General features: G+C 38.7%; 1 protein-coding gene across 7 annotated transcripts in view; it reads right to left on the reverse strand.

The window, feature by feature from the left end:
• Positions 1–27,503, reverse strand: part of APBB2 (amyloid beta precursor protein binding family B member 2) — a 164,725-nt gene that overhangs the window by 93,523 nt on the left and 43,699 nt on the right. For 5 of the 7 annotated variants that reach the window (XM_008927420.3, XM_018068572.2, XM_008927419.3 and 2 more), the window contains exons 1-2: positions 13,224–13,329; positions 2,674–2,743 (exon numbers count right to left, since the gene is read on the reverse strand). In XM_008927420.3, the coding sequence (XP_008925668.1) occupies positions 2,674–2,692 (19 nt within the window). In that variant the 5' untranslated portion in view covers positions 2,693–2,743; positions 13,224–13,329. Of the gene's footprint in view, positions 1–2,673; positions 2,744–13,223; positions 13,334–25,694; positions 25,792–27,503 lie in introns of those variants that run through there. The other 2 variants (XM_018068550.2, XM_008927415.3) reach the window with 2 other exon arrangements.

The raw sequence follows: 27,503 nt of genomic DNA on the forward strand, positions 1-27,503 counted from the left end.
CTAGCATTCCCTCTTTTTTGATGTGCTGTCAAAGCTGCTCACTTTCAAACATCACTCTGGTTCATTTAAAACCAAGCAGATCAACTAATAAAACCCTTTGTTCCCTGAATCACCCAACTAGAACAACTTCTAAAACTTGTTAAAAACAGAATTTAAATTAAATTTTACAATTTTTCATGTTTGTCCATTTCTCAAGCCCCGGTCAGTCAGTCTAAACCAATAGCAAATTCTTCAGAAATCAGATCACCCCAAGCACACTGTGCAAAAGCCATCAGCTTAGGTAACAGTTTACGAACATCCTATGGACAATTTCAACTTTAGACACAAGAGACTTAGAAATACAACTATCACAAAATTCAAAGGAACTTTATAAATGACAAACGAACAACTTCTCAGACAAACACATCATTTACACATAACTCTCTGGATCTTACCTAAAACCAACCAGGTCTAATGCAAGCAAGGTCACGTCTGATCATACATCATGTTACCAAAGAACATGTTTTACATGAAATGACCTCTGTGTACAGACTGGCTCCTTTGGATTTTTTCTGAATCAGTTAAAAGTCTGACAATGTGAAAGTCACATAAAAGAATAAAGTAAAAGGACGGGATGATTTCCACCAACCACTTGACCTTTAGAACTTATGGAATTGCACAGTATCTAGGGATTTCACTAGATTATATTTTACTTTATGCTTCAGCAAATCTAAACAAGCATTTACATTTTTCACCAATAAATACAACTGCCACAATATGGAACAAGACTGAATTTTATTCTTCTCCTTTGTTACAAGTGAGCTACAAGTGAGCTACTTCATGCAATGTTTGCCACTATTTTTATGACTAAACAAATTTCTTAAAAAATAATCTTCCTAGATAAAGCTTAAGTATTTGCCTGCCAGCTTATCTTTAGACAGTCCCCTGCTGTTATCATTTTACTGATCAAAAATAGGGTTAAGAAACATTGCAACAAAACGTATTATGTTTTATTAATCTGCTTGATAAAGGTACTCCATTGACTTAAAATGAACATTGGCACATTGACCAATGACTGAGACAAAGACTTAAGGAGTCTTTGCAACCCATACAGTGTTTGTGAGTTCGGTGTTAAGCTGGGTTGGTGTATGACCATAAACAGAAAAATGTCAAAATCAATCTCTTACTAGACATTATCTCCTCTCCTGACCCCATTTCAAGTAATCCATTGATCAAATCATCATGATCAGACGATCAATGAACATGCAAACAGCAGCACAAGGCATGCACAGAGTGGAACAGGCTGTTCTCTCAAGGGCCAAGAGCCTGCTCGCTGGCTGTCATCCTGCACTGCCAGCCAGCCTCTGGAATGCACACAGCCAGCTTCCCTCTGCTCATGGAAGAAGACACAGAGGTGAGAAAAAGAGGGGGGGAAAGAGAAAAAGAGGCAAAAAGAGAACAAGAAATACAGATGGGAAAGGGCAGGTCTTGCATCTCAAGGGTAGAAGTTGCTACCAGACTAGGACTAACTAAAGTGCTGGAAAACGTTGGAGTGCAAGGAAACACGTGCACTGAAGAAAACCTAGACTGCATAGTAGAACAGTGTAAGGAAGAAGAGCAATATCCTGTCCCTCCTCCTCTATACAGGACATAATGATGCTCAAAACACATCACTTTTCCCAGAGGAAGCACATCCCAACTTTCTAATTAAAAACGTCAAGAAAATGCAAATTCTTCACATACCTGCCATTTCAAGCCTGAAATTCTAATCACTGACTTCCCAAATCTTTGTCTCTCCCACTGACGCTGCCTCCTTTGCTCAGGGTACCTAACTCAGTCTGGTGCTGTGCCTCTCACCAGCTAGCCAACACCGTGTGCCAGGGCTCCTGCACCCAGGACTGCCACAGGCAGACTCCACACCCCCCCCTCAGGCAGCTCTTTGTGCTGCCTGCCCACCAGCAAGGATAATGCTACTGGCACAGGGTACCACATTTTCAACTCCTCTGCCTTCTGCTGAAAAGAAAACACAGATAGACAACCAGGCCAGGAATCACTGTGTTGATACATATATCTCAACTGAAGTGGGTAAACATCTGTAAGTTCTGAGTGAGTAAAAGTAGGGTATTATACTACAAAATATCAGACTGGCGAAAAACTAACAGTAATTAGGACACTGTCATTACTGGGAATAATAACATTATTAAATTGTTGGTGCTTCAAGACAGCAGTTAGGTAGAAGATCTGTCATAGCAATTCATTAAGAGTTTTAACTTGCTAACGTTTTAGAAGAAATCACAGTTCAACTGCATACTTCTAATATTTAGAAACTTACCTAGAGATATAGATTAATATATTTTTACCAGTATAATGTGTTTAACATAGACTAGTGCCAATTTTCTAAGCATCATAATAATACAAATAATGCCATTACCTCAATAGCTTTTATTGATGTTTTTCAATTTTGTTGTGTTTACCGTTTAATGACTTTTTTGCATTGTATTGTCTACAGGAAGTTTTTAAAAAGCTGAATAGAGAATTTATTCAAAAAGGCACTGTTAAGAAGAAAAGAAAGTGCTTGCTCTTTTTTGTGTATAAGGGAGAAATGAAAGTGAAATATGGGCCTGGAAAGAAGAAGAAAAATAAGAGGAAAGTTTCACATATTTGCATAGCAGAATCTTTTAAAGGGCATCTGACCTGGAAGTACTTCTGACATGGCTCACGGGGCGTTCAGCAATGCATCAGGAAATAGATTATAATTTGAAATCTGAAAAGAGGGATCATTTAAGAATTAAAACCAAAGGAAAACACAAAAGAAAAATACCATATTTCAGAAGCTCCTGAGAGATGTTAAGCATTCTAAACAAAGCCCACAACATTACAGTGAAGATCTTTTAAGCTTTCAATGATATTTGACAGTCATTAAAAGTGTGGGAGAGGCTAGTCTACAGCAACAAGAACATGTAATTAAAAATAACTATTATATTTTTGTTAATGTACACTTTACTTGGAGAACAAGTTCAAAACTATTCTCCAGTTTTAATCAACATACTGTAGCAAAAACTTCAATACATTAGAAAAGATGAGGTTTTTCCCAATTACCCAGCTACAGCTTACTCAGGAAACCACAGCAGCATTGGTAAAAGTAAACAAAGCAATAAGGGAAGTTCACATGAAAATCTGCAGAATGAGATCTAGCATATGAACCTAAGAAGCATAGTCTGCAGGGTTAATCCCACAGGAGGGAACCATAAAAAGAAAGCTAAGCAGTAAGTTCCTGTATGGGACCTTTCCTGGTCATCTTCTTATAAGTAAACATTTTGCCTTAAAGTCTCTGTTTTGGGTATGAATGACACATAGAGTGGGAAATAAGGTATTTCTATGCATTTATGAATATTTTTGCCACTGCATCTAGGAAACGTAGGAAAGAAATAATAGAAACTATTTCATAAAGCAGATTTTCTTTCTGCAAGGGTATCTGTTGAGTACAAAACATTTAATGACAAATTCGTGCCTTGAAGTTACAGCCTCAGGTCTTATACGCTTTGGCTCTAGTTAAAGCCTAAAGCAGCTGGAGAGAATGCCTTCATTATACAAGGATTAATGCTCAACACTAGCTAACTCCCTTCACTTCAAAGGATGAATTCCTACGTTATAACATTCATTCTTAAACTACGACCAGCTAAATGGTAATAGTTAAACAGACGTCAGCCAAAAGCATTCTAAGAAAGTCTAGATTTACATTATTGTACCTGAAATCAGAATCAAGATTAGAAGCTTTCTTAGTGTCAAGTGCCATCGTGCTCCTTCTTACCTAGATATCTACACAAATTCCAGGTGACATCTAACTCTTTCATAAGGAAGAAGGAAGGAAAATACTCAAATGAAGGGCTGTAGTAGATCAGAGCAACTGATAATGTGCCTACAGCCAGTGATTTTCTTCTTGCTGCTCCCTCTGGTCATCTCTGTTGGACTGAGCTTGGAAACTAGAAAGTTCAGCAAAGCCATGAAAGCAAATTACGATGGTGGGCAGAGCAGTTCCGGGAAATCAAGAACAGGGAAGGAGCAGGACTGCAAGCACCTTGCACACGTGCTCGCAAATCTATCTGCAAACTCCTCCACACAAACCTCAGAGTGTTGAGGATGGGAAAGACCTCTCCAGATCATCTAATATGATGCCCCTGCCTAATCAGGGAATCACTGCTGCCCTCTCTACTCCACCCTGGATCTGTCCTCACATCAGAATAAAATCCTCACTTCAACCTGCTTGCTAAATGCAGCTTCTCCCATTTCTGGCTATTTCCTGCTTCACCTAGTCCTACTGAAATCACCATCTGGTAATCAGCTTCTGTCCTAGCTCTTCCATTCCCAAGAGGCACCCTGCCAGCCCCTGCTGCCACAATAATGACATTTCTCCTTTTAGAGCTAATCATGCTGCCAACCAACTGCAACAGCCTAGCAGCAGTGCTGTTTCTGTTCTAGTGATGCTCTTATTGATAGAAATCCATAATGCTGATCTGTCTGTATATGGTGTTATTGAGGGAAAAAACTTCCAGATTCTGCAATGAGTTCTAGCACCCAAGTGGAATATGCCTTCCTATTTGCCATGTTTTTCCTTCCCACTTCCCACAAAGCCGTTCAAATTCCTCATCCAGCAAAAATTCAGAGACAGATGTCTCTCAGAATCAGATTCTAACAGATACAAAGGAAGAAGACAAACAATAAAAAAATAAAACCAATAATGACAAAAAGAAACAGGCTAAATCCACTGGTCCTGTGCTTATAATTTTATTAAGACAGACACACCTAAATAATCAGTGTATATTTGACTATCAGACTGAAACTCTATATTGCAGATGGCCTGGGTCATCTTATGCTACTAGAGTATTCTTAAATCAAGTAATCACTTTAAGAAATAAAGAGCAATTCTTTCATTTATATAAGGCATAACCATGACATGCAATTACAACTAATCCCACATTTAGCAAGGGAAAAAACAAGATGGCATATTAAGTCTTTTCCAAATTCAATTTTCTCCCTTTAGTTAGATTTTCCCTCGTGTGTAGAATAAAACAGTCTAGCAGGCAAAACCAGTGTTGTCACAGCAAGAAGACTGAGTGCATTTTATCTACTGGATACTTGTGAGCACAGATAATAAGACCTTCTGTCATTGGATCTATATGTTCACAGCAACATTTCTACGTAAACGTCTATAATTTTTCTAATCCTGTCGTGCAAATGAAACTCCTGAGCCTTAACATTTCCTTTTTTTAATTGATATATAAATTACTCAATCTCTACAATAAAGATCACAACTCAGACTTATTTGCTAATTTTCAAATAAAACTACTTTAAATGCACATGCTAGTACAGGGCACAAGCATAAACTCCATTCTCTCTTAAACAGACAGACAAACTCAGAAACTGTAACTTAAATTCCTGCAACTGAGATGACCAATAAAGCAAGAAGGACTTGGTCTTCCATATCCTACCACTTCAATCTCAAATGCCATCCAAAAATAACTTACCGAGTCAGAAGATAAACAATGTGTAATCAAGCCTGATCAGAATTACCAAAATCAAGCATAATGTCATACAAAACAGAAGGTTAGGATAAGCTGTCTCAACAAAAAAAAATGGTAGCCAAAATGTTTTGTAGGCCAGGCAGCCTAACCATATACTTAATGGAGTGTTAAAGAGAAACCAAAGGCCAGACCTGGCACACAAAATGACTTAGACTGACTCAGACAGATTTCAGACCAGGGATTTTTCAGCCCTACATAAATTTAACTTTGATCATTTGTCAGCTTGTAAATCAGGAACCAGAACCACTCTGATCATCAAAAGACGATCAATTCAGCAACAGGGTTAAGGAAACCCACAGGGTCCTGCACCAGCTTTCCAGTTGTTTGTAGCGGCACCAGCCCAACCCCAAGCTCTTTGATCAGGAGACACAGGTAGCAAAAGTAGGAAAGACATTAAGCATAGGTCACAGCATTATTAACAGAAGGAGCAAGAATGTTAACTGAACCACTGTCAGATGCAATGGTAAATTAAATTCCAGCACAGGTCCCATGCTGGACACACCCACACAAAAATTAATCAGATAACTACCTCCTACACATCTTGCCTGCCCCCCTATTTGCAGCTTGCAAACACTCACTGTTCCTGCAAAGCCTAGAAACAACACTGCATACTCCTGAGAACAATGTGCTTCTCCAAGAACAACTAACTGCATGCACATAAATGCAGACACTTCTGTTTCTCTTTTTAAACTAATTTATTTCAAACTTCTGATGGTCTGGCATCATGATTTCACCTGCTACAACTTCATCTGCCCTCTGAACTACATGTTATAAATTTGTGGCTAGTTAGACATTAAGCTTTTATCAATCAAGGTTATCCAGAAATGTTTTTCCCCTCAGATTACTCAGACTGGTAGCAATAGTTTTGAGCCACCTTTTATCACTGCCTCATAATTGAGATCTTAAAACGCATTAGCATTCTACACCAAAATTTTTTTTTTCTTTACTGTAAAGTTGCACTTACTATAAAATTGGGCTCTAGAGATGAAAATCTGAAGACGAAAAAAATTGAGAATAATCTTTCAGTAAAGTCTCTACAATTCTATATGGAAAGAAACAAAGAATAAAATATATGTCTATCAAAAGTATCAATACAAAGAGAACCTCTAACGTAATTAATTCCTAAGTGTTTGTAAGTAATTTCAAAATGCTACCACTAAGCTGAGACCAGTGAACAAAAATAAAAAGTCCAACTCTCAGTTACATGCAAAAGCAGTAGAGCAAATTGCATAATGAGACTATCCCAGCACTCAAGGAGAGCAAATTAAGATTTTGCATATTGACAAGATTGCTTGTGTTCCACATACTTTAAAAACATTCTGTATCTCACCTAGGTAAGGTTATTACATCTGTGCACTTTTAACTACATTTCCTAAAACTGTCTTAAAATTGGACTCACATGTCCTACCCACATATCCCTTGCTTCTAGTAACAGAACAGAGCACAGACTACATCAAACCAAAAAAGGTCTTGACATTTCTAGTCTGTTTTTTCATCAAAAGCTGCACTAAAATAAGATTAATTACACAAAGACATACATTTCAGCAAGTCTGAAAAGTGCCTGCAAAACTACTTTTTGTAGCTTTTAGCTATTATTGTCTTCAACCAAACTTCAGTGGACAAATTAGAAGTATTTCAAAACATACAAATAGTTTCTAAACCAAGTCTTACAGTACTGCTTAGGTTGACAGAACACCATAAAGATGACTAGAACAGCCATACCCTACAGTAACTCTCCCAATGTCATTATGGTACTAGAATACGGAAATAACTTTAATCCTGGCCTGATGCAGCTCCTTGAGAAGGTTGTTGTACTACGCTGAGAAACCTCTACCCATAGTGCCCATATATAAAACAAAACCACATGCTTGTAAATGGAATCAAAGTATCATATTTGCTTTATGGTCCCCATAAACTAAACAAATCAATCCATAATAAAGTGGAAGGAGTACATAACAAAAAAGCAACTGCACTTACTGGCATTTATATTAATTACACTGAAGTGTGGCTAAAAGTAGATTCAGTTTCAACAAACAGCAAACTTGGCTGTAGAAGACATTGAACAAGTGGAAAAAACAAACTACTAGTATTACTGGCCTGCAACAAGGAATCTCGAGTTCTTGACATGCTAGCCAAAATTCTCCACTTCTCTTTCTTATCTGCTAACTCATAGATCTTCACAAGGCACTTGAACACCAAAGGAACTAGAGTTCCTGTGAGAGCGGACACATTATTCAAATCCAGTATCATGGTGGTTCCCCATGAACATACACAACCCCAAGTGGAGCTACAAGGAAACTTTATGTCAGAGACTGAAATGGTTAATGGGCTTAAACATTTTTAAGATCACCAACAGACTTTTGTCCACTGTAACAAACTGCAAAGACACAGCTGCACATCTACCAAAGCTGTCCCTGAATATGCCTCCTAATTTGGACTTGGAAAGGACCTTGAGATAAGATAAGGGGTTACTGCTGTCCAACTATCCCAGGTAAAGGAGAAGAATGTATCCACAAGTGTAAGAGATTGAACTGCTAACATTCGAATACCTGCAGTAACTGCCCAGGTCCTGTAGGAGCCTGGTGCTGAGGCACAAACACTTGGATGACTGCTTTGTTAGTGATGCACAGAGTGGCCTCCCAGGTCCAGAAGGGCCTGCATACCTGAAGCTACAAACTGGACTTCCAGGTAAGGGAAGAGGCTGATAAGAGGTAAATTCTATGAGACAGAATAGTCCTTCTTATGCCAACATTCTCCCTTATGTGATGACCATAACGGGCCAGGATCGATTCAACTACACTGACAGCTGCAGCATCTTAGAATGTCTCACTCATGACATGTTCCATGATCCAGTATTACATCATCCAGGAGAGGTACAGGGGGCATTTCCACCCAGCCTCTGCACAATATAAACCCCATGAAACGAGAGTTTTGTGGACTCTTTCCCTCCACCACTTGATAGATACAGTCTGCAACCACAGAGAAGTTCAAAAAAAGAGGACCAATGGGATGTCGTTGGAATCTACAGAGTAGTGATATCTTTTTTCTACTTAATCTGTTTCTCTGTCACTCTCTGTCTCCCTCCCTCCTCTTTCCCCTATCTCTCTCTCCTTCCTTGAACGTGTCATTAACTATTAAGTAAAATCCATACTGTTGACTTCGGCATATGGTCTTATTTGCACCTTAATTCAGGCAGAGGCATCTCTCTAATAATTTCAATAATTGGATTGTAACACCTTCAGCTTCCACCTCTGATTCCACCCTGAAGAAGAAGAAATGGACCTGTTAGAGCTCTGGGATAGGGGTACTATTTAACTGTGCTAAGAAATAAACACAGAAGCAACAATATGCATTCGGAGTACTACATAGTCTTTAAAGAAAGCTTTTTATCTGCAGGCTCTGAGTCAGCTCCTATCTGCGGACACCAGCACGTGCTTTGGGGCTTCACCAGGATCACCCAAGAGGTTGATGAAGTTCTTGTGCCAGTCTCCACACAGCTTCCGAGGAAAGGCAGAAAACCACACAAGAGAGGCTTTAATGGGGAGAGCAACGTGTGTGTCACTGGGTACTTTGGCAATTTTCACTCCATCAGTCATCTGTATTCCTGCCTTTCCCACAGCCATTATGTGGAGCTTTAAAAGCAACTTTACAGAAAACTGTCCCTGCAGAGTATGGTCTGAGCAGTGCTAAAGTTTGAGTCTCGTTTATACCAAGATGTCTTTCTCTGGAAAGCAAAGGTCAGGAGATACAGGGCAGGATACTGCAGACATAGAATTTTACTGGGATGCTTCTACCATGAATTGCATGGAAGATAGACTCCTCTCTGAGGTTAGGGTGCCTCTTTGGGTGAGTTCCCTGTTACTCTAGAAGAGGCTCCAAGCCCACAGAGCCACACGACAGTACACTTTCACATCACCTCATCTTGGGCTAATGTTAGCAACATAATTACCAGCACTGGCTGCAAGACTGGAATTTTGGGTTTCTTTCAGTGGTTTGCTGTTATTTACAATGTCATCATTCTCACATTTGTTTCCTTACTTCACTGCAATGAAGCAAAGACTTTCCAGCAGTTTCATGAAACGGCCCCCTTGCAAGCCCAGCAGCAAGGGCCTGCCCCAGTCCAAAGAAGGGCACAGTTGGGCACTCCTTGGGAAGCTGAAGAGATAGAGGCAGAGCAGGAATTTGAGTTCCTGGAGGGAAATCAAACTCCAAAATTATAAAATCAACCTTTCTCTCTCTGCCCTCAAGCATTCTGAATTATTTATAAAAGCAGCTTAAGCATGGGAGATGATCATGAAGAGCCAAGACTCAAACCTCTCCCATCTGCAGTCCAAGGGAGTGCCATTTCACGAGGGATGTTTCCTTTCATCGTCATTCTTGATATATGAACACTTCAGAAGAACAGTATTTCCCAAAAAAAGTTTGCTTGGGACAAAAAAGTCACCCTCCAAGAGAAGTTTATGAAATAAAACTTCAGTCAGGTCTGCCCTTAGTCTGTGGGCAGCAAGGGCTGGTCTTAAAGTTCCATGTTCAAGTGGGTCCTGTCCTCCCAGAGGATGCTGACGTGCTACGCCAGGACTGCACGTCCACCCTGGCACAGTCCCAAAGTTAGCAAGCACTGAAAACTACCACCCACATACTCCTGCACTGTCTCACTTCCAATGTCCTCTGAAAAATGGGCTTTTTTTCTTAAAGCACTCTCACAAAACTCTCTGCTTTGTTATTATTATTTTTGTTGTTGTCATGCTGTGGACAATATATGCATGGACAAATCCTGGAAAAAAAAGGTTTTTTTCCAGACATACAAAACCTTTTACTCTGTGCAAAGAGAAAAATTTTTTAGTACGAAAGAAAATTTGAAGCTACCTAAACAACACAAACAGAACCACATTTTCACAAGAGCTGCTGCAGTCAATTCAGAAAAGTGGGGTTTGTGAGCAAATATTAGAAAAACATAAATAAAAATGAAGCTCGGGAGAAATTAATGAAAGAAGTCTGTTTACAAAACCTAGCTTCTCAGTAGCTGGAGACTGTACATCCTTAATCTTTATTTTTTCACAAGAAAAATACAGAAAACAAAAGAAAAACCAACAAAAAAGCACACAAGGGAGTGTTAAGTCAGGACAAGCAGTGTTATACAGAGTCAGGGATACACCCAAGACTACTTTGCTTGTTGACAGTAATCAAGGGAGACCATTGCTCTTTAATTACATTTTTTAAAAGTCTAAACTAGCAGGCACCTATTAAATTCACAGCTTTCCACACCTCCCTATTTCATAACCTTCCGTAAGTGTATAGGAAATACATTTCCTAGCACTGGGTTTCAAATAAACCATTTTCTATTTAAACTGTTATGTGTTTCCTTGATTAAAAAACCTCTTGCTATTTTCCTAAGACTACACACTATTATATTAATTAAATCTATGAAATCATTCAACAAATGATGAAATATTAGCTTACCACCAAAGAAAACAATACAACTGCTATACTCCACACAGACCTAATTCTCCCCTTCACATTTATTTAGGAATATGCATATGTACAGACAGAAGATAAATTTAGGGACTAAAGCTTAAGGCTGCACCAAGTCCTTGATTTACATTAAGACTGCAACAACTGTGAATGTGTAATACAATAGCTGAGATGGTGCAATTACTCGCTATTTACGCAAAGAAAACAAAAGTAAAACCATGTATTTTACCAGCACTTTCATCAAGATCTAATCTGCTTTCAGAGATTTGATTATGATCCACATTTCCCAAATACTGGCCAATTTCAATACCATTAATGTTGGATGTCCAAAACACCTATGCTATGTTAGGAAGCTGCACAAATCATACCGTAACAAAAGCAAAAACCAAAGAAAGTTTCCTGGCTTAAAAACCCTGACAGCTTAAGGAAAGGGAAAACTTATCTTAATAGAAGCATAAAGCAAGCATGAATTAGGTATTTTGATATCTCTATTCTCAAACTGAAGGAATTCTGGTGCCAGTTCATTCTGATGCAAGTTTTGGCCCTGGCAGATGATAGGAGCCCCAGGGTTTCCCCAGGCAAACGATTCCACTTCTCCACTTTCTGCAACTGTTCAACTAGACTACAGGAAAAACATTTTAGGCTCTTCTGGTAAGAATCTAATGCTCGTTACTTGTTCTCTCTAAGCAGGAATGGATTTGATTAGATACTTCTACACTAGATAATTTTAAAGCTCTGAGCTTCAAGCCAAGGCATGGGATGTGAATATCATTGTACATGTACAATGATAATATCATTCCGCCATATGCTGAGCGGAAATGTTGGAAGGCCAGATTTAATGTTGGAATGTCTAGATTTAATGTCAAGTGATTCCAACAGATCAGTCCAACTCAGTACTCTAGTATTTGACCATCAAAGACCTGTCAAAACTGTAACAACCATTTATTTCCTCCATTCTAGTACAGAGAATATCCCTCAAAAAACTCCTTGGAAACATAGTATCTAAGTTGGCTTTAATACACCATTTTAACATACCTGCATGACATCTATGACTAGTGTGCAGCAGCAGAGAATAACCATGCCTTAGTACTTCCTAGGATTTAGCCTTGTGGTTAGAAAAAACCCACAAAGTCAAGTTCTGAATATAGGATCTCACCATGCAGCTCCTCATGCCCAATGGCAAAGCCACTATAGAAGTCTCTGTCCTGCCACAGCTGTAAATTCTCACTGCAGTTTCCTCCTTGCATCAGCAAACACAAGTATGTGTGGAGCTGGATGCCTGGAGTGATCAAGGGTTTCAAAGAAGTTTTTTAAGGAACAGAAAGAAAAATACAGAAGTGAGAGCTTACCAAGCCGGCTCTGACACCAAGAAAAGCCATGTGGGATCATATTCTTTGCTACAGCAGAAGGAAGAGTGAATCCTGAAGTTAGCCTACTACAACTTCACCTCAGCAGTCTGAGGGATCAATTGAAAGTGCACGAGGACCAGCAGCAGCCTTTTGGAGGTGGTGCACTACCCCACACAGCTCTCCAGCAATGTCACATCAGCTCATTTCCCACAGTCTGCACTGTGAAACCACTGCACTATGCTGGTTGATAGAAGGAGTGAGGTGATAAATTTTAGGAGCTGCCTTTGCACTTTTACAGAAGACAACCTTCAGTAAGAGTTGATATAATATAATACAATAGGATACAATTCAGAGGAAAAAACAACGTGAGTAATATTGAACTCAAGCATATAAATAATCTGAACTGGAGATGTTAGTTGCGGTGTGTAAGCAAGTGAAGCTATAGCGCAAAGTGACATTTTAGGATGAACTCAAGTAGCTTGTTAATTTGAAGGTATCTGGTACTGAAAACCTGGGATGGAAGTGAAGAAGAATAGCAGCTAACTTTGGAACCCTATAATAAATGAAGCTGGAGAACCTGAACACAAAACACAGCACAGAACACAGCACACTGCAGTAGATTTGGTCAAGTCACAGGGCAAGCTGCTTTCTAAAGTTCTAGAAAACACCTCTGCAGTTTAAACATAGATCAATATACTTATCATTTGGGTACACACACAGGAAGGCTGGCATTGATTAGAACACGTCAGCATTCTTTATAAATACTATTTCAAAACTTACAGGCTTAGGAGCCTTTAAATGTAATAAAGCAACAAATAAATTAGACCAACTGCATACATACATGAGCTGCTTGGCCGATAGTGAGCCCCTGGGTACCGTCTGCCCATAGTGCCAGTCAGCACATTACCACACGCTGTCAGCTGCTTTCCAAGTACAGATCGAAATTCTTAACTGAGGGAGGAAAAAAAAAAGTGAAGATTTAGTACAACAGTTGTATCTTTTTCATTAAAATGCTAATGACCCCTACAAATTTCAGGATAACTACATCTATAAATTATTCATAGTCATGTTGTCAGAGGAGATGAACTGTTGTGCTGTACATGCAAGCACAAATTTATTATTAGTGATTGTCCTTCATTAATAAGCTCACATAAATTTTGAGGCACAAAGAAGTCTCAAGTCATACTGTAGCTTCTTTTGGTCCACGATACTGACTAAACAACAAACACTGCAAGAGTTTGCTTTTGGCTTTTAACAGAGTTAGCCAGTAGGTGAGATTTAATAACAATGTCGTCTTAAATTCTGTGAAGCAATTGTTAAGCAACAAGTTTATGAACAGCTTGCCATAGAAGGAAAACTTATCTGTGCTACATAACATTGATCACTTTGAATATGTCCCTAAAAAACACAGTGTCTTTACAGGAATGCAGGATATTGACTTGTACATCAATTTTCTTGAAGTATCAAAACACCAATCAAACAAGGAAATGCATGGTACATCTTATGGTCAGTTAGGAATAACAAATTGAAAGTCTTAATTGAAATGCTATTGAACCTGTCAAATTATTAGCATAAAACGTTTTAATCTAAAAACAAGTCCCATTGTATCTTTCTTCTGTGCAGGATTTTGTAGTAAAATATGGATTTCAGCTGCTTTTCAGCTTTACCTTTTTCTTAGTCTACCTGAATAGCCTTCATATTCCCAGATGTCTTCCAATACATATTGCATGTAAACCACACAATTTGTAAAGCTACATTTCCTCTTATTTCATTCCCTCCCTTGCTAGAAAGACCAAGGCAAGCAACAAATTCTGAGGAGTGTTTTTCCTAATTCATTAAGGATTTTTACTGTCTCAGGCTGCAGCGACAAGAACATACTTGTTCTATCCAGAAAATAGAGATATCAGGACAGAGATGAAATAGCACTGCACCAAAACGGGGAGAGTTCCACAAATCTTCAGACATGTCAGTTCCCCGCCTGAGTTCCTGAATTAGATAAGCCTTTTATATATATTGGCATCCATGCAATTCTCTGGTGAGCTGGTCTGGGAGCCAACACAGCTGAAAACTCCATATACAGACATATTTTCAGTCAGCTTAGGCTCCTGAACTGGCTCATGGTGGTTGCACAAGTATTGGTAGCTAGTGAGGGCAAGTGGAAAGAACGAGACCATGGCAGTCTGAGTTTAAGATGACTTAAAATGCATTTGCATAACATTGCTACAGCCTCTGTAAATTACTCCTGAAATAGACACCTACAAGCCTGCATATCTGACAGTGCAAAAAACAGGTAAAGATCTCCATTATTTTCCAAATCAGTGCTAACAAAGCATGTCCTGTTCAACTCCCCTCAATGGAGAAAGTTCAGTCAATCAATGAGACAGTACTCTCCTGTCACTAAAAGAATTCTGGCTGTTAAGATGAAAAGTGAGTGGTAAGCAGTAAAATTAACATTCAGTCAAAAACTCCTGCATTTCTTTTGCAGGGCAATATGGGACAACTCCTTGCCATGGGCCAAACAGATCTCTTCAAATTTCTGTGGTGGCCTACTAATTCAACACATGTTGTACAAGGAAAAAAGCTGCAGATGGCTGCTTCCCCTTTCCTGGTCTATAGGAATAAAACTAAAAATACACACTTATTAGTAGAAAAAAGTTAAGTCTTTTCTCATCCCAAATGGACCAAGTTCATAATTCATAACAAAAGACATCAGAACAGTTTTTAGCTGTGCAAGGATAAAAAAACATTTACTGAGGGGAAAACAAAACCTGTAACCGGATGACAGTATTACAATTCTTTTCCCTAACTTGTGAAAAAATTCAATCAGTATGTATGGAGCTGCAAGATTACTCATTTTTCATAAATGCATTCCTGTCTTTCTAGAACGTGTACACTTTTCCAAAGCTATAACACTATCTAAATTATATCAAATATTTGTCTACAGTTGAGACACACTGTTCCTTCCCTACCTAGTACCACTGCCTTCTGCACCATACCATAACAAAAAATCCTAATAGATATATAAATTAAGAGTCCCAAACTTCACAATTACGCTCTCAAACAGCTAAAGCACAGTATGGTCCTCCTGAAGTAGAGTGCCCACTGTGGGAAGAAACCACTCTTTGAAGAGGTCAGGTGGGGACCAAAAGGTATGACCATTTTTATATATCATATTTTAAAACCCCAGAAATCTCAGTGGAAAAGACGACATAAAGATACATTCTCATTATAGCAAAAGTTTCATCAGTTACTGTATAAAGGAACTTCAAATATTTACAACCTGGATTAAGGCCAACTATCGAAGGCCAATTTAGAAGCAAGTGCCATACACTAAGTGAAGTTAAACCACATTGCAAAATAATACTGATACTGGGTTGTACATACCAGTAGGGACATACCCAGATCTTGAATGAAGACACTGCTTGCATTTTGGGGTTTTTTTTCGTGGGGTTTGTTTTGGTTTGGTTTTATTTTGTTTTGTTTTTTTTCCCCAAGAACCATTTTTGAATTGTGACCAGACTAGCCAAAACGGCCTGCCTTTTCTTTAAGCACATCCACTGAGATGAATCTCAAGGGCATTTCTGGATTTCAGCAAGCTCAGGGAACTCTCACAGAAAGGCAGGTGACCTTGTTGGTATCCAAATGCCATAGCTTTAAAAGCATCTGAAAACTAGCACTTATTTTCCATATACATCCATGAGAATGATAAACAAAATGGAAGGAGGTCTCGAATACTGTTTTCAAAAAGCCCAAGTATCATGCACGTAGAAGTTTGGGTTTGGTTTTGTTTTTAAATGTACATGACTTAGATATCCAAACCTGCACATAAATCTGAGTTAAACCTGAATGTACCTAATACGTCAGATCAGGTCTTCTTATTAGTTTTTAACCTGATCACTCACATTTGTTTTGTAAAATATGTGTTTTGTAACAGCTTTCTGTGGTTTTTTGCATATTATTCTACTTGAAAACTGCTTTAAACATGTTTTATAGTGATTTTTACACCTTCATAGTTAATTTTAAAAACTATACATACACCATGTAGTTTGTATATGTAGTACAATGGACATATAGCCTTATGACTTCTCTTCAAGACATAACTTGATAGAGTTCTGCCTGAAGGGCTTGGTTGTTTCTTTTGTTCACTTCTGATAATCTTCCCTGATTCATTTCAGGTGACCAGCCCCACGATGCAGCAGTTACAAACAACCATGGAAACAAAACCTGAGCACTACCACTGCATACCTGCCACCCAGGGCAGCACTGGAAAGCATTACCCACTTCACGTCATGCCAAGTCTTTTTTAGGAGCTGTGGTGACAGAGGTACCAGCTACTCATCATCACACATAATGAGGACATAAATCATCTTGCAAAGAGGCCTGCCATGACTTTCAACTGAGACTGTCATCTTTCTTTACAGAGCCTCTTTTGTTGCAACGCTTCTATGTTTCTTGGTTTCTATGACTGCTACGTAATAGTTTCAATTTACTTGTATTAATCTTTTGACACTATGGGAAAAAAAAGGAAAACTAAGTTCTGGTACTGTTTGTGGGTTTCTTTTCCAATGAGAGTGTCAAAAAAAAAAAGTTTTGTCCATAAGACAAGGCACACAGCGTCCAGTTTGTCTGAACTAATTCCTATTGTTTGAGGACAAACAACTCATAGTCCAACCTCCATACTATTAATGGTCATTGAACGTATTTTGAGTTTCCTCCAAATTTATTTTTTCATGCATGCTGCTGTTTAGGAGGTCAGTTGACTCCTTAATCTTCTGTGGTTCTCTACAAGCAACGTTTGCTATAAATACGTGTGTGTTTGAACACAAATGTAAGTACATTCACACTGGCTGCTATTATCTCATAAAAAGAATTGTGCCAGCAAACCTACCTGCACATGCTCAAGAAAAAGGATATGACTGCAAATTACCTACAGAAGTCATCCAAGTGTGACTGACTACATCACAACACTTGCAAGGAACAGCTACACACAGTGTCGGGAAAGAAAAGGTTATTGTATGATGTTTCTTAAGGGACAACTACTCAAAAAAATTACATTCCAGCACTCTCTGAGTGATATTCTAACAAACAACACAATCCCACCTTTAAAGTCTTGCTTTGAATACCAGGAAATAGCCCTGCTAGGGAATGTGTAAGAGGAACGCCTTGCACTGCTTTAAAAACACACTCAGGCCACAGGTCCCAAACAAAGCAGACCCACTATAGCAAAGGGTTCAGATACTAAAAGAGGTTGATATAAAAAAATAAAATAAATTTAAAAATCAGCCTGTAAGGCTGGTGGATGGCTCATTTTGAAATAAGAAAGTACAATTGTACATACACAGAAATTTTGTGTACATACGTACATATTTGCATATTTAATGCAAAAATGCTTCCCACAGTCAATCGCTTTTCACTTTACCTGCTTTCAAAGGAGTGACGGGCAGCATCACCTGCATGACAACCGTAATGAAAGGCAATTTAATCAAAAAAGTAAAGTGCCAGCCAGGCCATTAGGAATTTGTGCTGCTAGTTTCTGGAGGCACATAGAGACAGCACATTCATTTTCTGTATTGTGAACAGCTATTGGATGCACATCTCTCAAGCCAAACTGCCTCTTGGAGAAAGTACAATGTTGTACCAGCCAGATATCTTCTATCATTGCAAGTGTGACCTTCTTTCAGGTCATTAATGATTCATAATCATTATTCTTCATCTAATAACCACATCTTTTTTTAAAAATAGGTATTTTCATTTCAGGGACATATTTTTCCAAGTCTTCTGTTACCCAAGAGACCTTATCTGCCTTTCCAGTTTTGTCTGGCAGCACTCAGACTGAGGAGGCTATGCTGTCCCCTCCACCTACCTTTGCTGAGAGGCAGGGAGCCACCCTGCTTTCCAAAGGATTCACTCCCTGTCATCGCCATTTACTGGCACAGGATAAAAGCTTTCTGGGAACCGGAAAGACAACCACAATCCCACAGCCAAGGGGGTGTCCTGCCTGCACTCCAGCCCTGCCGCATTTGCCATGGGTTTACCACACTTGGTTCTAATAGTAGACATGCTCAGAGATCTGTAAAGTCCTGTCCTGCCCAGGAAGTCTGGCAATTCCATCATTTCTCCTTTCAGCAAATTCTCACTACTCAAATTCTTGTTGCCTGCAGGCATTCTTGCTTGCACTTCTCTGTCCTGTATACTTTTTTGCTGCTTTTGTGCTTCTAAGTTCTCCCCTAACAAGTTTCTGTTTGGATGCTTTCCCTCTTCTCCATTTTTGAGAATTCCTTCATGAGGGTTTTTCTTATTCTTAGTTATCTTTTCCAGGTACTGTGTCACCTGCCTGGTCAGTTGAGGTTCCCATACATCATGTGGGGATGGATGCTTCAATTTCTCACTGTTCTGGTGGATATCATCAGTGTTAGTCACTTGAACAAAACTTCTACTGTGTCCCCAATTCATGTTTAAGGCTTTGCTTTACAGTCCCTAATTCATCAGAAGTGTGTTTTTCTGAAATTTAGCATTTCAGTACTTCTGCAGCCAGATCATATAGAGCAAGCTGAATTCAAGACACTCATGGTCCCTTGACCTTAATCCCCTGCACAGACGATACATGCTTTCTCAGTAAAACACCCATGCTTTTTATATTTATTATGGATTGTTATCTTAATGCAGATTTTGTTCAACCAAACAATAAAAGAAAACATCAGAACATTCTGTGTACAACTATACAGTCAATATATATTTTAACACAAAGAAAAGCACCATCTATAATACAGGCAAGTTTGTTATAAATAGAGTTAACTTCATTCACTCCAGTGCAGCTATCTCAACTGATATCAGCTAACAATCTCAATTTTACTTGCTCATTAGTGAGAATTTTTTAAGTAGAAACAAAGTTGCAGATTAAAAAAAAGAACTGTGGTGCTCTGAGCCTCTGGGGCTGCAGCCAGGTTAGGCTGTAAGCCAGAAGGAAGCCTGGCAAGCTACAGAACTGTACTGGAGTACAAAGGTATTACACGATCAAAGCAATCATAGCTGGGTAAAACAGATCTCCCTGCAACATCTAAACCAAGTAGTATTTCAAACACACATTCTGAACCTCATTTACATCAAAATCCATGAAAAATATTTTTCAAAGCTGACTGTCAGGTAAAAACAGTATTTCTAAATGAGAAGATGTTTATTTCTGCTGAAGTCAGAAATGCCACCATGCTTTTTTTTTTCAGTGGGAAGCTTTCCAAGTAAGCCAAGTTTTCTCTTGTAGCATTTCACCACTACTCTTCACTTCCCCCTTCCCTGTATCTTATAGGAATGAACACAATGTTGTTGCTGTCCTTCCAAGAATGGATGCAAAAACTGGAAGACAATTCTTAGACAAAACAGAAGCAGATTCCCCAGAAAAATGTTGTAATTTCTGTGTTTGCCAGCTCTCAAATAACTACTGGGATGAGCTACAACTTCTATCTCCAAAACTAAAAAAGTTTGTCACCTCTCCAGACAGAAAAACAAAACCAAACCCACCACATTCTAGATCTTGCTGCTATCCTACATTAATGCTGAAACATATCTTAAGAGAATGACTTTGTATTATTACTCAAGACAAAAATTCCCAGTTTACCTATTTTGTCCGTTTGCATCTAAATGATCTAATCCAAACTCCCTGTGTTTTACCCTTTCATGGAAGCAATGAGCACAGCAGAACCCACCTACTGCTCAAAGTCTGGGATTTCAAGCCAATGCTGTTTCTAACTCCCATGAACAGTAGAAAGCCCTCAAAAGATAAGTTGAGCATAACAGAACTGAACTCAGTTGGTTTTCAGGGTGTGAGGACAGAAGAAGAGAATTGTAAAGCAATACAAAAAAACCTGCACTGACATTTCTTTAAACAGTTCCTTCTGGAACAGTTGTTCCATCAGCAGCAGATACCTTCTGTGACTTTCCTTATCTCTGTCCCAAACAGTGACTTTCTATCTCAAAAGCAAAATACAAAACAAAACCATAAGAATTCTGTTTGTAACTTATTACTCATTCCTCTTGTCAGAATTTCCTACTTTTACTGAACTCAAGCACATATCCCTTGTCTGCAATGCAACAGTCACAGCATTAGCTGTTGCTGCTCCTTGGGGACCTGGTGGTAGCAGATGCAGTAACAAATGCAGTGTGGGTTGAATTTTGATGCTTCAAGATAGGGATTCTTCTAAAAGTTTACACAATCATTTTTATATTAAATATATATTTATTATATAAACCTATGACTCATATAAATATAGCTAAACCTTTATATGTATTTATATTTTTCTGTGTGTAGTTGCTTCCTGACCACTGGACAACCAGCTAAAATACAATTTAGAGCAGAGGAATGATAATTAAGTAAACTGTTACTTTAACAAAATTTCATTTTACCTGTGGCAATGGAAGGCTGTAAGACACTAAAACAGGCTTTCTCCATACTTGATTTTGATCTCAGATGCTGTATACAAACTTCAGCAGCCCAGACAAGCCCAAGTATTTTCAAGTATTTTTCAGAGACAGTAAAATAAGGAAGACTTAGGGAATGGACAATTATCAAAGCTCTTGTACAGGAGCTTTGATGCATAGAAGGAACCACAAAATGTTTACCACAGAGGAGGGAAAACACAAATTAACCAACAGAGTGGAAAATACTGAATGATAAAAGGAATTTTCAATTAATATTGTCATTAATGATCCTGCCACAAAAGGTATCAGTGAAATCTGGTGACAAAAAATTTTGCTGCAAAGAGAAAGATCGAATCACCAAAAGGAAAACTGGATGTCAATAAGGAGCATAACAGAAATGTAATAAAGAACAAAGCACAAGGTCATTTATTCATAGAATCACTAAGAAATTCTGCTGTCAGTGTTGGGCTGTGATTCAAATGTTTGGATACGATGGAAGGAGACCCAGCTACATAGCAGGGTGCTGCTCTGAGCTTCCAGTCTGATGTATGCATGGGGACAAGCAAATTTGTTCTCTGGTTACAATCTGTCCTGCAGAGCTGGGAAAACACTGATACGGTTGTGGGAGGTAACATCCAGACCTCATCTGAAACAGCCTGGTAGCATCTGGTCCCTCACACACCAGGGATTAATGGAAAATACAGGGAATTGGAAGATAATCAAGGTGATAGATTTCTGCCTTGTACAAGGATACTAAAGGTTTGTCTTACAGCAAAATGAAGGCCAAGAGAAGAAACAAAAACTTCAAAGTGTAATGTTGGCACAAGGAACAAGTTCTAATTTCCAGCCTAATATCGGAGAAAGGTGGTCCAAGAATGACTCTCCAAAACTGTATAAAATCATCTAACACTACCTTAAAAGTTACAAATTGTGTAATATGATGCAAGTAAGAATCTGAACGGGAGGTGATTTTTTTTTAATCGACATTTTTCTGTGCAATTCACAAAGAAGTTAATAAGAAAGTTTAGATTCAAAAAAAAAAATACAAAAATCTAGCAGGGTTATAAAGATGGTTAGTGAATAACAAGAATGTCTAAAGTTGTTTTTTTTTCAAAAGTACCAAAGCCAACAAAAAAAAAAATCACCTAAGACCTAGGGTATCTTGTTTCAAAGGATAACATGGTTTTCATCTAATAGGATTTGGAAGAAACTGTGAACAGATTTTTCACTCTGCCTTCTGCACAATTTCTTAGCTTTCTTACTTCTGTGAAGCAGTTGAATCCAGGAATGACTGAAAGCATATGAGGTATGATTCAGGATTTTAATCTCTATTACTTCCCCCACCCCCCCCATTAAAAGTCCCATTTTTTAGGTGTAGCTCCCAAGCATGTGTCTGAATGTCTCAGTTTGTCATAAACTCGACAACTGCTACATCTCTTTCCAACATCATCTTTTTGCTGCTGAGCTGAAGGAAGGACTAGAGTCTTATTTGTAGGAAGCAACTCATTTACATTTCTTATTAGAAAACAATTCAGATCTCTGGGGCTTGTTTTGGTTTTTAACCCACAAGGATATGAAGGGAAAAGAAAGTCAAAGTCATGAGGAACTTATAAGGACAACAGTGCTGTAGTATACAAAGAGAGTACACAAAATAAACCTCTCCTCTGTTTCCAGTTTTGGGAGGTTTTATGGCAGAGCCATTCAACATAGAGAACTCTCATACAACATCTCTTGACTAAACAGTTGTTCATCAGCCATAAAAACCCTCAGCATTTTAGTAAATAAATAAATGGTGGAAAGAGTAATTTCTGTAGCATCACAGGGAAAAAATTACTTTAAGTTAATGAAATAGGAAATAAAACCCCAGTGGTTTTTAGGTCTTTCTAGGAGGAAACCACACAAACTACCTCTATAGCTTTATAACAAAACCTCATGATTAATGTATCAGTGTCATAACAAAACAGAATCATAAAGTCATAGAATTATTAAGGTTGGAAAAGACCTTTAAGATCATCCAGTCCAACCACTAACCCAGCACTGCCATGTTCCCCACTAAACCATACCCCCAAGTGCCATGTCCACATGTCTTCAGAACACTTCTAGGGAAGGTGATTCCATCGCTTCCCTGGGTAGCCTGTTCCAATGCCTGACAACCCTTTCAGTGAAGAAATCTTTCTTAATATCCAGCCTAAACATCCCCTGGTGCAACTCGAGCCCATTTCTTCTGGTCCTGTCACTTGCTACCTGGGAGAAGAGGCCAACCTCCACTCGCTACCACCTCATTTCAGGTAGTTGTGTAGAGTGATAATGTCCTCCCTGAGCCTCCTTTTCCCCAGGATAAACAATCCCAGGCTAAACAACTTCTGAAAAATTTAATGAAGTAGTAATTGCACTGAAAATTGTATTGAATTTTTTTGTCAAAGTACTTGCTTAGCCTCACCTTCCCTCAAAAACAATGTCTAGAGGAGACAACCAAATTATATAATGTAGGATTTGTAGCTTTATTGAACTGAAAAAGTATTTGAAACCATTGTGTAGCATATTGAAATATGGTCAGCCTTTTAGGATGCAGCCAAGATAGGGTTCATTATGTGCAGTTATCTCATAAGAGTTCTATCTTTCTTGATGGAAGAACTTATTCTTAGAAAAAAACCATATTTTTTAGTATTAAACATCTGTCAGAATAATCAGAATAGTTTCATGTTGCTGTTGATGCTTCCTAATCACGAGCCATGAATAATCACATTAAATATTGCAATGCTCCATTAAAAAAAGCAATTTATTTAACATTTTCTAAAACGCTGTTAATTTCTACCTCATGGTGCCTTTCTCCATTTTTTGACAAGTAAGATGAGTAGGGGGACAATAAAATACCACCTGAAGACAATCAACCAGCTACAATTCAATTATTTCTTTTCAGATCTCTCCTCTCCACAACACCCTCTCCTCCTCAAGGCAAGAGCTGTGTCCTTGGCTTGCAAGAACAACTGCTATCAATATAGCAAGAAATTTATTTATTTATTTAAGTATCATTTAGCTACACTACCCAGTACTACACCTGCTGCTGCTGTTACCAGTGGCAAAAGTGATGACAAATAATCACAGCACTGGGAGCAGAAGCAGAGGCTATTCCATTCACCTGCTGCAACTGGAGAAGTTCCCCCAGGGTTTCCTTCACTACATATTGTTAACAAAATCAAGCACCAAAACTTAGCCTGATTTTATAAATAACATCTTTCACAAACAAGCAGCTATTCTTTCTAGTTCTAATCATTCTATAATTCTGTGATTTTAAGTGATGATAACATAACAGGAACTTTCTGATAGCCTGTGCTGATTAATAATCTGCATGACAACTCTATGTTTTAGAAGAATACTGCTTGATTCCCACGTAATAATTGAGGCTCTGTCAAGTAGGTATAGAGACTAAATCAAAACAACCTGAAAAAAGAAGTTGCATCATTAGCCCAAGCCTCGTGTGTATTACGGACCACTAAACCTGCTTGATTAACATACACAAAAAGCATGAAGACCAAGATTAACCCTGAGCCTTTCCATAAGAGCCATCTTTACTGCACTGGCTAAAACAACTGCACACCAACACGAGACTAGCCCAGGCTGGCTAGAGTCTCATCGTTCCCTTTGTGCAAAGACTGCTTTAACAATAAATATCTCATTGGAGTGTAGCTTTATTTAGGGAGGAAAAAACAAAATTAACAAAAAAAACCCCAAACCCTAAAACTTCTGAAATTCTTCAGGATGAGAAGTTCTTTCTAAATAAGGAATTCTCTGCAAAAAGTAATATGAAGCATGAAAGATCATTTTCTAAATCTGTGTCTAGATACTGGCATTTATCTTCTCTCTATATTTTAGCTAACCAGCTGAAGTGGAAACTCACAGGATGAGAGTTTGCAGCTGTGCACCCCACAAGTAAAGCAAGAACTCAAGGCATGCATAAGATTTCTCAGTGGCTACAAGGCTCACATGCAACTGAAAGCTCTGCCAGCTCACCTCCACAAATTAGAACCGTACAACATAACACCCTTGGTAAGGATCACATCAGCAAAAGCCCAGAAGAGTGCTGCTGCATTTCAGGAGGGTAGAAAGGAAATCCTGATGGAAAAACTTACTGCTTCTGTCAGCAAACAGTGCAGGTTTTTTGCAGAGCTCTGCCAATATGACTACTTGTATGGCACAGACAAACCTACACACATGCTTAGCCCAAGACTTCCAGCTAACAGCACTTTCTTTATGAGTAGACAGTTCCAGACTTCTTGCATATCTTATTTCTGAAGATGAGAAACCCTGTGGCTTGCCAGGTACTGGTAAGTACATCCCCAGCCTGCAAAGTTACGCGAGAAGGAAGGGATAGCCATAGCAGCAGAAGCTGGTGGTGAGCGTGTCACCAGGTAATCCCTCCACATAGACAGCCTCAGCTGGAGTCACAAAGTACTGCTGCTGTGGGGCTCACTCCAACCCTGAGACCCCCACAGAACCATTTGGATATGTCACAGGAGACTGCACTTCTTGAACTGCACAGGACACTGATATCCAACACAGGTGTCCCCATTAACAGATAGCATTACTGACACCATACAGGAGCAGCACTACGATGAATGTGTACAGCCTTTTCCCACGTGAGGTGCACAGCAAGTCACAGAACAGATAAACTGCAGAAACGGATAAAGCATGAACTCTTGCTGGAGTACTACAAGAACTGGACCAGTTTTGTTCATTAACATCATGATAAACAATGTAAATACTGCACAGAAATACAGGTACCTCCAGTCTCTGTGCTGGGAGAAACCTAGAAAATTTAGTGTTTAAGACATAGTACATGAAAGTTCAGAAAGAGTCTTCCCACCCCACAGGATCCCCAGAAATGGAACAGGTTACTTACTCTTCCCAGCTTGTTGGTGGAAAGCCTGTACTAAAGCACCAAGTTCTAGAGTCCTGGGCACCAGCTCTCCTTCAGGTTGCTGCAGAAATCAGGCAAGCTGCAAAACAAAACCAAGTCACATACTAAAGTTTTCATTTATGAAGAGTCAGGAAGAGAATAATGAAAACTACTGAGCTTGCAAAGGTGCAGGTTACCAGAAGAAACCTGCACAGCCATCCTCTGTGGCAGTGGGAGATGCAAAGCAATGGGAGGCTGGGAATCAGATGAGCACAGACTGAGTAACCCGAGCAGCCACCTTCAGTTTACATCCTTAAAACCATCTGCATTCAACAATGGGCACAGAGGAGAAGCAAAAGCAGAACAGACGGATCTGTGTATCACAGTGCAGGGATCTTCCCAAACCAGGCAGGTGTCATGAACTGCTGCTGGACTATGGCAGCTTGGGCATGTTAAAACATGCTGCAAAGCACGCTTTAAATTCTCTCCCCCTCCGCACTGCAAAACAGACCTGCAGTTTTCCCCATGCACAAACACTGAATATCACAAAGAAAATTAACTTAGATGATAGAGATGAACCCCGAGTTAGGAAAGAGCAGTAAAATGTGCTCAGTAAACAGTATGTTCACAAAAAATCATGTTTTCAATTATGCTTGTGTTCAGTAGACATCAACTGTATAATTTATTTTTGCAAGGTCTGTATGCTGCACCACAGTTACTCCACCCCTGGCAAATCATAACATTAATGCTATGGCATTTGGTACTGAGAAATATATTGGGATTGTCGCCACATAGTGACACAAACACTGTTATACCCCCATCAAAAAACGCTCCATCAGCTGCACCAGGTCTGTCAGTCAAACTGTGCTCTAGGATTCAGGGTATTATTCAACTTTATATTTGTTCCCCCATATGGAGAAAATAACTATGAAAGACCAAAGATACAAATCTCATCTGCTGTAGAGCTTCAATAATATTTTTTTTTATTTTGTTAAAGCAAAAGCCTGACTAAATCAAGTCAAATTAGATTCCATTTTAAACAGAGATTTATTCCTTTGTTCTAACAGAAATCCAAGAACTATAAATCCTAGAAAGTATTGAGACAGATTAAGAGAGCTAAAAACATTCTTGCTAAAAAACATATTTGTCATTTGTAAACTTGAAATTAGACCTTTTTATAAGCCAGATGAAAAGTAATTTTAAAATATTTAAGAAATCAAGAAAATATACTCACTTTATTATTAATAATAAAATTGCACTTTAAAAAAAAAGGTATTCAAGGAGGTAGGAAGAAAACAGACCAATGTTCACTAAACTAATATTCTAACTTAATTTAGCAGGCACATTTGTGGATTTTTGTATCAGATTATCAGATTTCAGTATTCAAGAGAGAGGAAAAAAAAGGAGAAGAGAAAGAAAACATGTTGTTAACATCTTCATACCAGGAAAGCCAAGCAACTAGCAAGTTCCTGATGCTTGCGATTCATGGGTTTCAAATAAACAAAACTTTCTGGGTTAAATGCTGAGACCTGAAACTTCTCTACAGACTGAACATACATGCTAGCACTCCAAATAATTTTAAGGGGTTTCTTCCCAACATAATCAAACAGATGCATCTGTCTGTGTTGGCATAGCCATTTTTATAATTAATCCTTTTCATTCTATATATAAAATGTAATTTGTTCTAAATCAAGCCTAGAGTAACTGAAACAGAAACAGTAATCAATTCAATAAAAAAATTAGGCAACAACTTAAAAAGCTTTTTACGTCTGAAAGAAAACAGTTTTATGATCCAAACTAAGACAGGGTCAG

Source organism: Manacus vitellinus, unplaced genomic scaffold (assembly GCF_001715985.3).
Source record: "Manacus vitellinus isolate BGI_N305 unplaced genomic scaffold, ASM171598v3 scaffold_0_pilon, whole genome shotgun sequence".
NCBI classification, from domain to species: domain Eukaryota; kingdom Metazoa; phylum Chordata; class Aves; order Passeriformes; family Pipridae; genus Manacus; species Manacus vitellinus.